The sequence below is a fragment of the Pezoporus wallicus genome, unplaced genomic scaffold, assembly GCF_028554395.1.
Source record: "Pezoporus wallicus isolate ANWC-B61680 ecotype Strahan unplaced genomic scaffold, APGP_CSIRO_Pwel_v1 contig_4131, whole genome shotgun sequence".
NCBI classification, from domain to species: domain Eukaryota; kingdom Metazoa; phylum Chordata; class Aves; order Psittaciformes; family Psittacidae; genus Pezoporus; species Pezoporus wallicus.
Window position 1 is genome coordinate 9194988 of NW_026641950.1, and position 15932 is coordinate 9210919.

The 15932-nt window shown below is 43.5% G+C and overlaps 1 protein-coding gene across 1 annotated transcript; it reads left to right on the forward strand.

The window, feature by feature from the left end:
* Positions 1 to 10287: 10287 nt before the first annotated feature.
* Positions 10288 to 15499, forward strand: LOC130608331 (fatty acid-binding protein 5). Its single transcript, XM_057426195.1, has 4 exons — positions 10288 to 10503; positions 13220 to 13392; positions 14382 to 14486; positions 14613 to 15499. Exons 1-4 carry the CDS (start codon positions 10428 to 10430, stop codon positions 14661 to 14663), a joined length of 405 nt encoding a protein of 134 aa, XP_057282178.1. The 5' UTR covers positions 10288 to 10427; the 3' UTR covers positions 14664 to 15499.
* Positions 15500 to 15932: the final 433 nt, after the last annotated feature.

Here is a 15932-nt window from a genome sequence, read left to right on the forward strand (position 1 = left end):
TCAGGTTTACCTTTTGCCAAGATTTGTAAATGGATGCTGTCCTTTCTGAAAGCAGCATTGTTTTAAATAGCACTGTCAAGGCAGTTCGTTGCAGTGTCTTCAACAGGATGCTGAAGTCAAGGCAACACATTAGAGAAGCAGAGCTGTGCTAAAGACATTTGATGATACTTTATGCTGGCCTCCTCTGTGTGTTCGCAACAAACAGAAGAGAGATCAGATGATTGAGGTAGATGGGTCAATGAAGTTTTCATGTGGGAACAACAGATGTGAGTGGCTTGGTTTGGGATGAACACCCTCTTTGCAGTCTGTTATCCTTCTATTATATTAGGCCACCAACTCTTCCAAGTGGTTTCGGAGTGCAGAGCTCCTGAACCTGCTACTGATCTCCCTTCTAGTGGAGGAGTTGCAAGAGCATCTGAAACAGAAGATTTTAAATCCTGTCAAGCTGGAGGAGTATTCTAGAAAGTAGACCAAACAGAAATAAGGTGGTTCAAAGGACAGTTTGGTGGTTTGTTTTTTTTTTCCTCAGTTTAAAAGAATGTCATATTGCATGGCTTTAGTTGAAGTAGCCTTACAGGGAACGTGAGAAGCGTTCAAGAATTACTGCAGAATTACACCTTCCCTGGTTAATGATGTACTCATATGCTGAAAAGTCCTCTTACTGTAATATATCAGTGATCTTTGTGACTTTTTTCTTTTGACAGTTTTTACAGTGATACCAGTATGTAAGACTTAGTTTTTAATGTGAACCACTTACATCCATCTTAAATAGCCACTTGTAAGTACCTAAAGAGCAAAACAGGGATTAAGCAATATTAAGTGTTTATAGTGTATAGCAATAATAAGTTTCTGTAGCCCACGACTGGGATTTCTATTTAAGAAGAAAAAAGGCAGAAAAATAAGATCCCAGTTCAGGCTTTTTATAGCCAAAATGAGTCCTCTCCACTGTTCAGGAAAGGTGTTGTTTTGTTCTTTTTTCTTTACTCCTGCTCTGTAAAGACAAGCTCTTGCTCCGTGCTTTCACTTTAACCCAGAGATGCCCAGTCTTTTTGCTTGGGTTAGGGCGAAAGGCCTGTAATGTAGCTGTCGAGAGACGACTGACAATTCAGTGGACACTGATGCTGCTTTTCCTGTGTGTGCTAGTAGCTGAAATTTGCAGGGGTAAAGCTCCAATATTTTGTGCATGGAACAGAAATAATGACTAGGATTTTAGTATGTAAGGTGGAAAGGAAAACATACAGGATAGAAAAATAAAGCTAAAACCATTCACTCTTGAGACTACTAGATACTGAAGTGATATAAACAAGCAATATGAGCAAAGAAGTAATCCTCTGGTGATTATTATGCTAATATGTAGAAAATTGCTCTCCCTGTACCACGCAGATAAAAGTATGAATTCATTTTTCAAGTATGTTAACGATAATCTTTAATGAATTTCTTCTCTAAGCATTTAGACAACTTTGCTGCAAGCTGTTCATACGGTGTCTATTTCTGCTGCTGTTTGACTGAAACAAAGCTGAGTGACCTGCTGCTCTGACATCTTCCTGACGGGCACAGTCTGGGGCTGTGGATGTACAGGGTATTAAGGTCAGTCATGCAGAACAAAGTGTGGCTGGGAGAGCATTGACTTTGAATGTTAATATTCTCTAGCACACTAATCTTGATTACTGTAACCCACCAAGAATGTGGGTGCTTGCCTAAATATAAAAGGGCCTGGATCAGGCCCTAAAACCACTAGGATTAACTAAAGACAAACACAGCATCATGTAGGGCATCTGATAGCAGGTGATGACATTAAAATGCCTAGATCTATAATACCTGGAGATTTAAAACAATGATTCGAATCATCTTAGACCTGTTCATTGTACAAATGCATATTTATTTAGAAGTTCTTGTCAATGTGTAGGGAAAATAGTCCTGAAACAGGTGAATGTGCCATTCAGATCCTTTTTTAATACCTGCAGCACTGATTTTGGGGAACAAGAATAGTGTCTTTATTAAATATTTCAGCCAGGAGCAGCAGTGTTAGTGAAGGTTTCCACAGCAAGTTTTAACTACTAGCTGGCCCAAGTAAGTACAAAATCGCAATGTCCTGATGGTTCCAGGGTAGGAACAAGTAGAAACATGCTATCAGAGCTAGTTCACATAAGCCAGTGCTAATTCTGTTCTCTCTTATCTGTAGAGATTTCAATTTGGGCAATTTGGTGCTACATACTGTAGGAAAAACTGTACAGTACACTATTGCTGTGCAAACCCCACTTGAGGAGTGGAAGATGCCTTAAATCTCAGTTATTTTGAAAATGTTACAATCTAACATGTTTCTGCTGTTTGTGAACATGCAAAAGGTGTCATCTAGTAATTCCAGCAAATTGTCCACAAGAATTTGCCCTGTTGGACTTAAGGAATGCATTCATTTTGGTTGGCTTTTCCTAGTTCTTCACCTCTACTATATATGAATTTTGAATGACCAAGGAGTTTGCATGGTGTAAGGACACTCCTCCACCCCCATTCCCCCCGCCCCCTGCCCTTAAATATCCTTTGACTGCATTTAGCAGTTTTCAAGACTTTTACTCACAAATGTAAGATACTCAAGGTGCACTCTCAAGGTGTACACACCTTGTTTAAGAACTGCTGGCTTATTGCCCACCTCTTCAACTACATGTGCAACCAGTTTCCCTGGACGCCAGGCCTGCTTCTCCACAGAGTAGTTTGGAGTCACCTTCAGACTGACAGGTCACCTACCAGCAGTGCTTTTCCCCAGTGCACTTCCCTCCTTCCCTTCTGGTGTAATAGAGTTTTTTCTTCCTGGTACTATTTGATCACATCACCTTTTTCCTGGAAGGCCTGAGTCACTCTTCTGAGCCTTTTTTATTGTCTGCCAAAAGCTTGCAGCAGCTTTAAGCTGCCAAGGTGCTTTGCTCCTGGTGGGCCACTATTTCTTCTCTTCTTCCCACTCAGCCTTGTTCTGTATGCTCAGAAATGTTGGGACAGGGCAGCATGAATGCTACTTTGCTTCTGATCATCTTTAACTTAGCAACAAATTGTCTTCACATTGAGCTAGCCTTCTCAAGATTTTACAAAACTAAGGCTGTGCCCAGGAATAGGTATTAGAGGTGTGAGGGCAAAGGAGTTGCCAACCGCTTTTGATTTGTGTCTCATTAAGTTTCAAAGTGGTACTTGGAAGCAGAGTTAAGGCAAGCATAGAGACTCTGTTTGGCTTAAAGCAAACGTAGAGACCGCTTGGCTTAAAGAGGTCTCATACATACTGGCAGTGTTGCCAGTGATTTTTAATAGTGCATTAAAAGGAGATCTCTACATTGTTCTTCACTGGATGAAGCAAGTTGGACTTCCTTACACAGGAAGCAAACATTTTGTTTAAGACAAAATAGTTGGAAAAGTAGGCCAGCAGACGTGTTTGTGAAGGGAATGCTCAGTCAATACAAGCAAAGCCTGAGAAGGATGGATTCCTCAGTGGACAGGTTATCACAACTCAGAATGGCAATTCCTGCAGGAAGTTCAGAGGACAGGCATGAGGCAAAGCAGCATGTTCCTTCCTTACTCAGATATTACTTCTCTGTTTCTTTTGATCACTCCACCCTTTTCCAGTGCGGAGTCAAAGAGCAGCCTTGCTATAGAAAACAGCATGGTCAGCATGCCGAGCCAGCAAATTTGTCACCTCAAACACAGCTCTTGCACAGATTCACTGAATTGGCCTTTCATTGCTGGTAAATCTGAGTGATTTAAATCACTTGCACCAATAAAAGAAACAATAATTATTGTCATGGAGTTCTTAAAGTCTCTTTTTCTAGATGGGGCCTTACAGAACTTGTCTTCAAAATGCACTTTTCAAATGAATTTCAAAGTATTTACTGGAAATTGCAAATTTAAGAATTGGATGATTACTGCTGCTTTTCCCTTGCAGAGATGGATCAATATAGTGTTAAGCTGCACATAAAAGTGCCAGAATTGGTACCAAAAACTATCTTGTGGCAGAAGCACAGGAAAAAATCGGGACCTGCAATGTAATTCTTTACCTCCTCATAGATTTTTCTCTGGTCTAGATGTTTGTCGTGGTTTAAGCTGTTAGACACGCTCTGGTCAGATCTGTCATTATCTCAACTTTTCCAGCCCCATGTTGGGCGCCAAAAAGAACTGTCGTGGTTTAAGCCCAGCCATGCAGCTTGCTCTCTCACTTCCCCCCTCCATCCTCTCCCCCACTCCCGGAGGGATGGGGAGGAGAATTGAAAGAATGTAACTCCCACGGGTTGAGATAAGAACAGTCCAGTAACTAAGGTATAACACAAACCACTACTGCTACCACCAATAACAATAATGATAAGGGAAATAACAAGGGAAGAGAATACAACTGCTCACCACCTGCCGACCAACACCCAGCTTGACCGAGCAGCTATCTAGCCATTCCAGGTAACTGCCCCCAGTTCTACATTCTGGGCATGACGTGCTGTGGTATGGAATACCTCTTTGGCTAGTTTGGGTCAGGTGTCCTGTCTCTGCTTCCTCCTGGCTTCCCCTCCTCCCTGGCAGAGCATGAGACTCAGGCCTTGGTCAGAGTAAACATTACTGAGCAACAACTAAAAACATTGGTGTTATCAGCGCTGTTCCCAGGCTGAAAGTCAAAACCACAGCATTGCACCAGCTACTAAGAAGGAGAAATGACTGCTGCTGCTGACAGGACAATGTTAGATATGCAAGATCGTATCTTGAGAAGGAATCAAAGGTGTAAATCCAAATACCACAAGGCTTTTCAAATCTAGAAGAGCAAACTGGAGAATACCTGTTGGTCCTGCATGCTTGCCTCAGATGCCAGAGGTAAGAATTTTCCTAGAAGACCTTTTGAACCCAAGTCACGTAGTCAACGTGCTTGGCAAATCATTGTGTTGGGAACTGGATAATAGTAAAAACTAGCTTTTGCTTCCAAATGGTTTTTGCTTCGATTCTTGCACAGCACATGCTAGAGGAGGTCTTTTCTGAAAGCAGAGTCAGGCCTAGAAACTAAGGCCCACCCCAGACGACCTCTCTCTTCCCGCTGCACGCAGGTGTGAGGAGATGTGCTTTTGGTCAGGCCTAGAAACTAAGGTCCACCCCAGAGGACCTCTCTCTTCCCTCTGCACGCAGGTGTGAGGAGACGTGCTTTTGGTCAACAACTAGTCTTCATCAACAGTGCCCAATGATCTGTTTCACACCTTGTTGCCACAGGATGAAGTCCTTTGGGAGGGAGCCTTGATCTGGTAGGCAGGCTACACATATTCCTAAAGCTTTACAACAGGATTTTGCTCAACATGAAGAGCAGCAGTTGCAGTCCCTCTCAGTCCAGTGCTGCTGGGAAAGGTATTGGTATCCATACCACTGTGGGAAGACCCTTCCTGCATAGAGAATAAGTGACAGGCTCTGCCCTCCAGATATCTGTAGCTGTGGTGCTCTCTCCTTGGTGACATCCTGAGAATGGAAAGTAGTGCAGTTATTATAACTAATTTAAGCCCTTTTCCTGAAGTTACCTTCACAGTGGTTGGTTAATATCCTTATTAATAAAGCCCTACTTATATTATAAAATTAAAATATAATGCTAAAACTTCATAAACCCTTTCCAAAATCCAGTGAGCATATCTGTAATTTGTGATTCTAAATATCAGAGGCTAATTAGTCATAATTGGTAGAAATGTTTCTTTTATAATTATTTATTCCAAATTATTTTTCCATTCCTTGCCCTTATGTCCTTATTGTTCCAGGCCACAGAGAAATTACAAAGTCAGGGGTTTTATTTGGCTTTATTTATAGAGATTTGGGGTAATTTTTTGTACAGCTAAGGTATCTAAAAAGCCACACCAGAGTGTTATCTTTCTGAAAGTCTCCTCTATGAGCAAGTATTGCCTGCTAGTAAGTGTTTGTTTTATGCAGATCAAAGGCCTTTTCAGTGCTAAAACTACAGCTATGGACAGTTTGTAGTCATCTCTTGCAATGACTATGCTGATTATCAAACTATTAAGATTAAAAATGCATTTTTTTTAATGCTAATACGTGGATGCTTGCTATTCAGGGTAGATACTGCTGCTAAATAAAGAGGGTTTCTTTCAAAGCTTCCAAAATTAGACACAAACTCACATATCTGCAGTCACTGTAAGATGGGCTGCAACTGACATTTTTGTCTGAAATGAGGGAAATGAAACCTGGAGTGTTCTTTCTGGTCACTGCAAACTCTGGACCTTTCTCTTCTGTCACTGAGGCATGGTAAACTTTGACCTCGATGTAAGCATTTCTCTTTACGCTTGCTTTGAACATGCTGCTGACAGCGTACAGGACATTCACTGAGGTTACCGGATTGGTAGTTTGTCCTGGTATTATAGTAATGCCCAGGCACATCAGCAGGGATCAGGCCTATGTTTGGCTTGGCACTGAGTGCAGGCACATGTGAGCCTGCCTGTCCTCAACATCCAGCCCCTCAGAGCTGAGGCAGCAGTGCCAGATCCACAGCAAGGACTCCTTGGACCCATGCTCCTTGGACTAAGTCATGCTGGACAGTAAGATAGTTTTGTTTTGACTTGGAAACTGAGATGTATCACACAAAGCTTGTTGATAAAACACAGGCTATACCCAGCTCTTTTAGCTCAGAGGTAACAAAATGGTGACACAGTAGAAGATCTTGTGCCTATTGACATACAAATTAAAACTTGCAGGTTCATGAGTTTCTTCATAATCCCTGGTCTTGTATTGCCCAAGAAAATAGCTCCTGAGCTGGAGTAAAGCTTACTTAGGCCACCTAAGCAACCATAACACGTGTTTCATCATGTCTGCCCAGTGATGACATGGCTGGGAAGGGAAAACCACACTTGTACAACAAGAACACAGAAACGAAGCTGTGCTACCTATGCAATTTTTCTCATTCATGCCTTGGGGGTGAGTAACTATTATTCAGGGACTGCTTTAATTTTTTCCACAGCTAAGGATAGGCTGAAAAGTAAAATTTGGGCTGTGGTGTCCAATATTCCTGGCAGTTTTTTAAGGCTTTCCTAAGAGGTAATCTTAGAAAAGAAGACTCTTAGAAGAAGCCTACCACTTACAGAAGGTGTTACATATACACAATATGTCTGTATACCAGAAGGAAAAGGAGATCCTCCCTTTTACACAGTAAAGCAAAGTGGAGTGCTATCAGATTGGGTTCCTTTCAAGTTAAACATATGGGCAGTTTAATGAATAAAGGTCTAGGGAAAAAGTTACACCAACCTGATCAGCGATATGTTGCAGATGAGGAGGTGGTGCTCTGCCCTGCCTAAGCAGCAGGTATTGTGACTCCAAAAGACAAAAAAATAGCTTAGCTTGCTTGGGATGGGTAATGCTATGGCTACGTGAAGAGAAACCTCAAACTGTGCTGGCCACAGCCTCCCAACTCTCACGTCAGATGAAGCATTACTGCACGACACACACTTGCCCAAAGGAGTAGAATGAAGGTCTCTGTGCACTCTGTTGCCTTGCTCCTTTCCTGTGCACTCGGTAATGAAGGACTGTAATATCTTCCCCTCCTCCAAGACACAAGGGCTTGACTACCTCAGAAAAACATTCACTCTGGCAGGCCCAAGCTACCAGGGTGGTGGTTGCTTCTAACGCTTGGCTACGTGCTTTCCGTGCAGCTAATTTCCACAGGGAGGTTTACACTTCTCATTGTAAATCTGATTCTCCTTCTCTTGGACAATGCATAGTTTAACATGCAAATGGGCAAAACTTCAGAGAACTTCATCTGTCTGTGCTGAAACAGTAATACCTGACATAGGAACTCAACACTTTCCATATGAATACCTGTATCTGCTGCTTCTCTTTGAGTGTATCTAGAGGGGAGACCACACATGCAAAACAGTTTGACTGTGATGCCAGCCTCAAACCAGGCAGGAATTGGGATTTAGAGACGGATCCCAGTTGTCCAAGCACCTCTGAATACCTGACAATTTTATTTTGGCTCCTAAAGTAAAAGCCATCTTTGACCACTATATATGGTACTGTCATAGTAAAAAACGCCATCTGTTTTGTAGCTCAGTCCACATGTACCTTCCCCAGAAGGATACATCTCTGGTCCCTTTGGTTACTTTATTTGCTGTGTGAGATATCACAGATTTCAGCACTATTCTGTTTCAAAGAGGTTTTGAGGTGTGGCACTGACAGCCAGTAATCCATATCACCAGATTTATTTGCAAATCATTGGATTTTTGTTAAAATTGAGGTAGATTTTTCACTGTACCCTGACAGTCTGCATTTCAGAAAAGAGAGATAAGCTCCTCATTTCTCCTTGCATTTACATGAACTGGCATGCCTAGACCTGGAAAATTTGTAAGGAGAATAAAGCAAACCAAATGAGTTGTGGGAAGATTCGAAAACATAGCAATGTTTTGCACAGGTGGGTAGCTGGATCTCCCTGTACTTCAGATCCAGGAATACTGTCTCACCACTAGATGGAAATAGTGGATTTTACATCTTCTGCAGCGTTATCAGCACTTATACCTGAATACTCTTCACATATCGTAAGCCATCTGCAGGCAGAACTGCAGAAATGTGGATCCGAGATTCTTTGCTAGCATGCAGGGAGTAAAGGCAAGATTTCTATTTCTAGAAATTGTCCCCATTTTACAAGACCAAAGACCTCCTAATCCCAAATTGCTTCTCTTTTGTCCTTTCTGTAAACAACTGGAAATGCACTTCAGGATGGACAGCCTTTTGGTTCAGCTGCCATGAATTAGGCAGTAATCATCAGCCTAATTTAAAATTTACTCCTAAGTCTCTTGTGCAAGACAAAGAAAGGAAAAAAAAAAAAAGAAAGATAAAAGTGGAAGTAAGTTGAAAGTCTTGTGTTTCAAGTGTTTCAATGCACCTACTTAATGACAAAAAAGCAACGTGGCTTGCTGCCTGACTAGCAGACGCTATGGTGTTGTTTGCATATTAAAAGCAAGCATATAGTCAGAGAAGTGAAAGGTAATTAAAGGCAGCTCCTCAGGAAAGGACAGTTAGGCAGAAGGAATTCTTAAAAAATCTCAGATGAAGATCGAGCTGATGACTTAATGTGTGACAACTCTGACCTTTTCTAGAACCTTCAGATTGATTCAGTTCAGCTCCACTGTGCTGCATCACTGCAAAGCATAAAGGGAAGTGCCTGCCTTGCACCAAAACATTTGGATTCACGTCAGCTTCCCCTGTTGTGAAATGCTGGAACCAGCACAGAGCCCTTGCTGTCTTCTCTGGTTTTGACACCTCAGTCTCAAACTCCTCCACAAAAGTACCAGCAGAGAAACAGCCCCGGCTGTGCCACCAAATAACTCCAGCCGTGCCTTCAGATTTTTGTTTTTCTGGTCAGGACAAAGTAGCTCTAGGGTCCATCCAGCCTGAGACAAGGCCAAAAGAGGCAGCGATTGGCATAACCCTGATGCTGGAAACAAACCCTGGGGATACACTGGAATTGGGATTTCTGTTGTGATGTAGAAATCACAGCTTTTTCACAGAATATTCCAGTAAATCTCTCTGCTCACCCAACAGAATTTGGCAAAATATTGTCCCAGACCTCACAGGACTGGTAATGGTGTATATTTTATGATTTTATTTTATGTGCCAGTGTGCAGCAGTGGCAGCTGCTGTGTTTTCCCGTAAGAAGGAGCAATTAAGGGTATTGAGGTTCAATATGGTCTAAACTCAAAGTACCAAGGCTGCATCCAGGCTTTGATTTTTTTGTTTGTAAGCATTAGCTCTGCATTTTGACTGATTTTGTTTGCTACCTGATTGCTGTGTGTATGTAACAGGTCTGCTCCCAGGTCGAATTTCTGTAGTGATACACCAGTGGGATGTGGGGGCATGCTGGGCAGGCCTACAATCAAACCCAGTGAGCTGCTCTTGGATACTGATTCCTTACTGCTCTGTCACTGTGCCATATGATGCCCTACACTTGTTTGTTCCTGAATTAGCTATAAAAAGCATGATATGTAATAAACAGCATAATACAGGATTTAGTGCCCCAGACTTTAAACAGTTCCCTGGAACCCAAGCCCCGGAGCACGGTCTGGAGCCCCTGGGTGCCAGAGCGCAGCGCCGGGCTCTACAGCTGGCAAGTGCCTGTGGTGTTTGTGTTGGAAGAAGCACTAATGCCGTGACACCCCTCGGCGGGCGGCTATGCCCGTGTCCCCCAGCTCCCGGGCGCTGCGGCCGCCTGGATGTGCGGGAGGCGGGCGCGAGGGAGGGAGGGAGGCAGCAGCGTGCCCGCTCTTGCCGCCGCCGGCGTAGGCGGGACTGGCCGGGCGGGGGCTCGGCGGGAGCCCCATTGGCTCTCCCCGGCGGCACATGTCGCTGGCCCCTCTATAAAGGCAGCCGCGATTCCACTGCACCGCGTCCGTCTGCTTCCGCGCTTCCCCAGGGACGCCGCCAGTCTCCGCGCCGCCGCCATGGCCATCGATGCGTTTTTAGGCAAATGGTGCCTCGTCTCCAGCGAGGGCTTCGAGGAGTATATGAAGGAGCTGGGTAAGGAGCCGGCGGGAGGGAAAGATGCCGGCCCCGGCCGCCCTGCGGACCTGCCGCCGCTGCCGCTGCCGAGGCTCTGTCCAAGGTCCGCAGCGAGCGCCAGCCCCGGAGCTGGGCCCCACGGGCGGGAGGCGGCTGCGGGGGTTGATGCCGGGATGCGACACCCGCGGCTTCGCGCCCTCCCGGAACCGGGCAGGGAGCGCGGGCCGGAGCAGACCCTTCCTCCCTCTCCTCCCTAAAGATGTCGGCAGCCCTTTTTGCACCGTAATTGCCGGGAGGCAGGTGCCGGTGCCAAGCAAGCACATTGCCGCCTCCCCGTGCTGGGCCTTCCCTGCAGCCCGGCAGCCCCCTCCCGTCGGCAGCACACCCTTTATCATCAACCCGGGCGATCACTCCGGTTTGCTCCTCCTTCCCGGTAATGCTTCTGTGCGGTGCGGCGGGGCCAGCCCTGTCTGGGGAGGTGAGGTGGGAGGCCGCGGACCAGCGCTGCTGCTGGGGCCGGGAGCTGCTCACCCCGCCCGTGTGGCCGCAGACAGACCTGCCGAGCAGGGCGGCTCTCCCATGAAGTCACCTTGCGTGACTCCTCACGGAAAAGCCAAACTGGATCAGCTGCCCACGAGTGATCGCCAGCTGGCTGCGCTGCCAGAGGCTGCTTGTATTCCTCCGTGGGCAGCACCCGTATCTCAGGGGTACTTGTGGCTTGTTACCCCAGCTTCCAGGTTGTGCTACGTTTTGTAATGTAAAGCCATGGAGTCGAGCAGACCTAACACGAGGAGCCTCCTCTGCAAGTTCTGGTGTGCCATTTCCCTGGGAGCATCCTGGCCAAGAGGTGACAGACACCTTGTGTTGTCTGTAGCCCAGGAGCTACACAGACGGAATTCTTTTCCACAGTTTATGTTCTGAAAGCTAGGATATTTTCTCAAGACTGGTGACAGACGTGACCTTGAATTCCTTTGAAGGAAGGAGAGGAAGGAATTTAGATCTCTATGTAAAATACGAAAAGCATTGCTGCATTTACACTTTGTGGACAGTGGTGGCTGTAGTGTTTTGTGATAGGCCAGTCAATATGGGATAGCTGTGATGTGAGAAAGCCTTGTGGACTGAGCCATTTGAAGATTTCAGGGGAAATTCAAGAACTTGAAGCTCAGCTCAGTTCAGGCATGGATTAAGTGGCAACTTCAAAGCAGAAATTAAGGGCAGAGCACCTCCCATGTGCAGGCAGTGACCGAGTGTTGTTTGCTTGTTTTTGGATTGCAGTCTTAAAACAGTCTTTTTACAATTGCAATTTAGGCAATTAAATTTATTCCAAGCCCCACTTTAGGAGGCGGACCTTTATTGGATTTCACCCTGGCTGGCCACTTAGGAAGCCCTCTGCCTTTGATCCTGGTGATTGATACACCATAACTAAGATTCTGCAGATTGTGCTTAGTCTGTATAAAGAACATTCAAGGACAAAGAAGTTTGAATTTCACTCCTTGCCATATGGAAGACATAGGTGTCTCATCTCAGTTTAGCTGGATCTCAAGCCGTAGCTGATCAGATAACTCACTGATTACTCTAGACTGGATGACAGTGAAGGGTGGGTGTGGGGGTCACTTTGATGATCATTTGCAATTTGGTCAGAAAAGCTGGACTTTGGAGGACTTGTTTAGCTCTGTAGCTCAAGCTTAAGGCTCAGTCCTGGCGTCTGAGTTGAGTCTGGAGAAGCAGTGGCTGGCTCGGAAGTACTTCGTTATTTCTAACTGCCAAGGAAACCGTAGTCTTTGCTTTGTGGACTCAGCCCGCACCCAGGTGTCCAGTACGTCCCAGGGAGTGCTGTGCTGTTACATGGTAACACTTCCCAACTGGACCAGCTGCAGAGCCCAGACACTCACCCACTTGGCGGCACTTTCTGTTCCATTTGGTTGCTTATCGATTCTTGGTGAAGATCCTCACTTTCCAGTCTGATGGATTTATGCTTGTTGCCTGACTACCCTCTTACTTGTATATCCATCCTTCAGATCAAAAAACCCTCAAGCAAATCCCCCGAACAGTTCACACAGGGGATGAGGCAGGGTGAATCATTTTGGCTTAAGAGTTTTAAGGGCTGTTGTCTCCAGATGATCAATTTTCAGTCATTCACATTTCTCTCATGGTCCTTTTGTGTGTGTAAGCACTATTTTGCACAATAGTGGTTTTCTAATTCGCAAGTTCATACTTTGGATACTGGATGTAGAAGAATATATTTTATCAGAAATTGCATGTTTGCAATTGCTGCAGAGCAATGGAAGAGTATTTCTTAAGTAAATTGAAATAAATATGCAGGTGGATTAATATGTCGATTGAAAAACATCTGTAGAATTTTCAAAGTGTTAAGAACTTGAATAATTTTTATTAGTTAAGCTTTTGTGTTTATTTAAGCTTTTGTGATTATTGTTTATTTCTGTTTGTAAAACTTCAGTGTTGAGGTCTGGGACATCTGTGAGTCCTCTAGAGGGCAAAATAGATTTAACTTTAGCTCTCTGAGGAAGCAAAGGACTAAGACTACAAATAAGCTTTTTTCCTTCCTCAGCAGTGGATAATTTAAAACATCCTCTTTCTTTGTGGCTCTTGAGCTTTGATTCTTAGTTGTACTTAAGTGCCTAATTAAATGAGAATTAGGTATCTGAATTGCTCTGTGGCCCTCAGCCTTAGGGTTTAACTGACTTTGTGACACTCTGTGCCTCTCGCCTTGCAGGTGTGGGTATGGCCATGAGGAAAATGGGAAGCATGGCCAAACCAGATGTTTACATTATTAAGGATGGGGACACAATCACTGTAAAAACAGAAAGTACCTTCAAAACTTCACAGTTCAGCTTCAAGCTTGGTGAGAAATTCGAGGAAAACACATTAGATGGCAGGAAAACTCAGGTCAGTATACTAGACTTTCTATTGAGAACACACAAAGAATTTGTGGTTTTACAGATGGCGATGCTATTTAAAAGTTAGTTTTGACATCCACACTAGCAATGCTTCATTTGGTGAACAGCTGGCTCTGTATGTCCCATTGAAAGGAATTTTTTTTTGTGTGTGTATATGTATACATCAAGCATCTCCCAAAGAGGGAAAATGCTTAAAACAATAATGTCTTGTGTATTTTGTTGCCTTCAATCTGTAGCAGAAGTATTGTGTTAGTAGAGCTCTAATTCCTGTTTCAGAGCTCTAAATTCCTGTTAAAGCCAAATGCCATTTCATCTGAAGCCTATGGAAAATAATCCCATTGAAGTTTAATCAGGGGCAATTCAGGCCTTGGGTTAACTTTTCAGCTTGGTCTCATATTTGCATCACAAGAGAGCCTGGCACGGTGTGCAGTGGGATAACAGACACACAAGGCACACATGTGAATCACAGCCCCTAATCTCCAGTTTTAGAAGGCAAAGAGCTTCTTCCTGCACCAGGTAGGGAGAATATTCATCCAAAAGGAGGTTAAAGGCAAAGAAGCCCTCAAATTCATCTCTCTCATTTCCTTTTGTAAGTGCTCTCTGGGTACCATCCCCCTCCCTCCAACCACACACTGGCAATTCATCTGTTACAGCAAGATCAGATAAACCTTACACAAAAGCTGAAAGCACATGTACAAAGAGACAGAGAACATAGTCTGCTCCTGTTAATTGGAATTGTGCATGCTGTCAAAAGGTCTGTCTGATGCGGGAATGTGTCAGAGCAGTGAGTGAACAAGCAGTGAGCTACTGTAAAAAGAGGATCAATAGAGACCATATCCTGGCTTTGTAGATATAAATGGCAAAGTTGCCATTGAGTGAGCTGGGGTGGGATTTCTTCCTTTGGAATAAGGTGTTGGAAAGCCTCAATCTCCTTCTAATGTCATGCAGAAGGTATTACTGTTTGTGTTCTTTTTTCAGACCCTTGTCAGCTTAAAAGATGATGGGTCAATGATTCAGGAGCAGGAATGGGATGGAAAGAAGACCATAATAACACGGAAATTAGTGGATGGACAGTTGGTGGTGGTGAGTTCAGTTCCAGTTTCTGATCCTGAAGTGTTCTGGCCAGTGGCCTAAAAGTGATTCTAAAAGACCTTTTTCCTTCTAGTCTCTACTGAACCAAATTAATAAATCTATCTCTTTATCTTCTAGGAATGTGACATGAATGGTGTGAAGTGTGTTAGAGTCTACCAAAAAGCATGAGAACATCTTCATGTTTGTGAGAACTTGCTACAAACAGTTCAGTGGACAGAGCTCCTTTACACTCCATATTTTCCTTCTCCCTGTTTTCTAGCATTTCAGTGGACTGAGTACTGAGTGCAATCCTTTTTAAAAGCCGTGGTGTAACTATTATGTAACTATTCTGAACTAGCGAGGCTATTAAATAAAATTGTCAAATGTATGAAGTGGAAATGTTGTTACTATAGTGGAATTTTAAAGTGTGGGTTTGTCAAAACTGAGTTTGGTTTTAGGCTCTACAACAAACTGACTTCAGTTCAAGATAATGCTATATATGGCAACCAACAGTTAAAAGCAAGCTGTGTTTTGACCAGTAGCCTTAATTACTGAAGTAGTAAAATCTGAAACAGAAAAAAAAAGCATTCAGAGTTTAAGCTGTAGAATTGTTTCTAATTTCGATGTTAAAAAGTAAATAGAATTGGGTAGGTATAAATAAGAGAGATGAGCTTTGGCATATAAGCAGAGGAATGTACTTTCAGGGGTTAGTTTGTTTTTTCATGTTTCAAATCCACAAATTTCTTATCTGAAAAAATATATACTGCCAATGGACATGATAAACTTAAGCAAATACATACATGGTTTACTGAAAGGAAGCCTTATTTTGAGAAGACTGTTTTCCTAGCAAAATTCTTATTTCCACTTCAGTAACATTCTAAGAATTCTTAACTGAAATCTACTGAAATACTGCCTAAAACTTAAAGCCTCATTTTATTTTTATTCTATTTTTTTTAAAACTGGCTCAAAACACCTAGCAATGGAGTTTATATGCTTTGAAGTGCTGTAATAAATAATCAGAAATATCAGTGTCTTGAGTATTACATTTATACTGGTTGGGAAATGGAGCCTATGAGGGTAGTATTCTGCCAAAGAGATGTCAGATCAGACACAATTAAAAAGGTTTAGGTGAATTTCTGTCACAGCCGACAGACATGTCCTAAAAGTGAAACTATTTGGTGACAGGGATGGGGAGTTTTTTGTCAGATTCAGAAGACTGAGGAACCATGCAATCGCACACTTCCCAGTTCGCAGCATCAGTCATTGCAGAATCCATTGCTGCTTCAACCCTACTACTATTTTAGTTGCTCACTGCATGTATCATATTACTCAGCTTACCTAAATAGCAGAAAAGTCTGCTTTTTTATGTTCAGGGGAAATTATTTTCCCCATAATTCTGGACCATTTATCCTTTTCATAATTTCCTGACTATTTATGAATGATCCCCTTTACCTATGT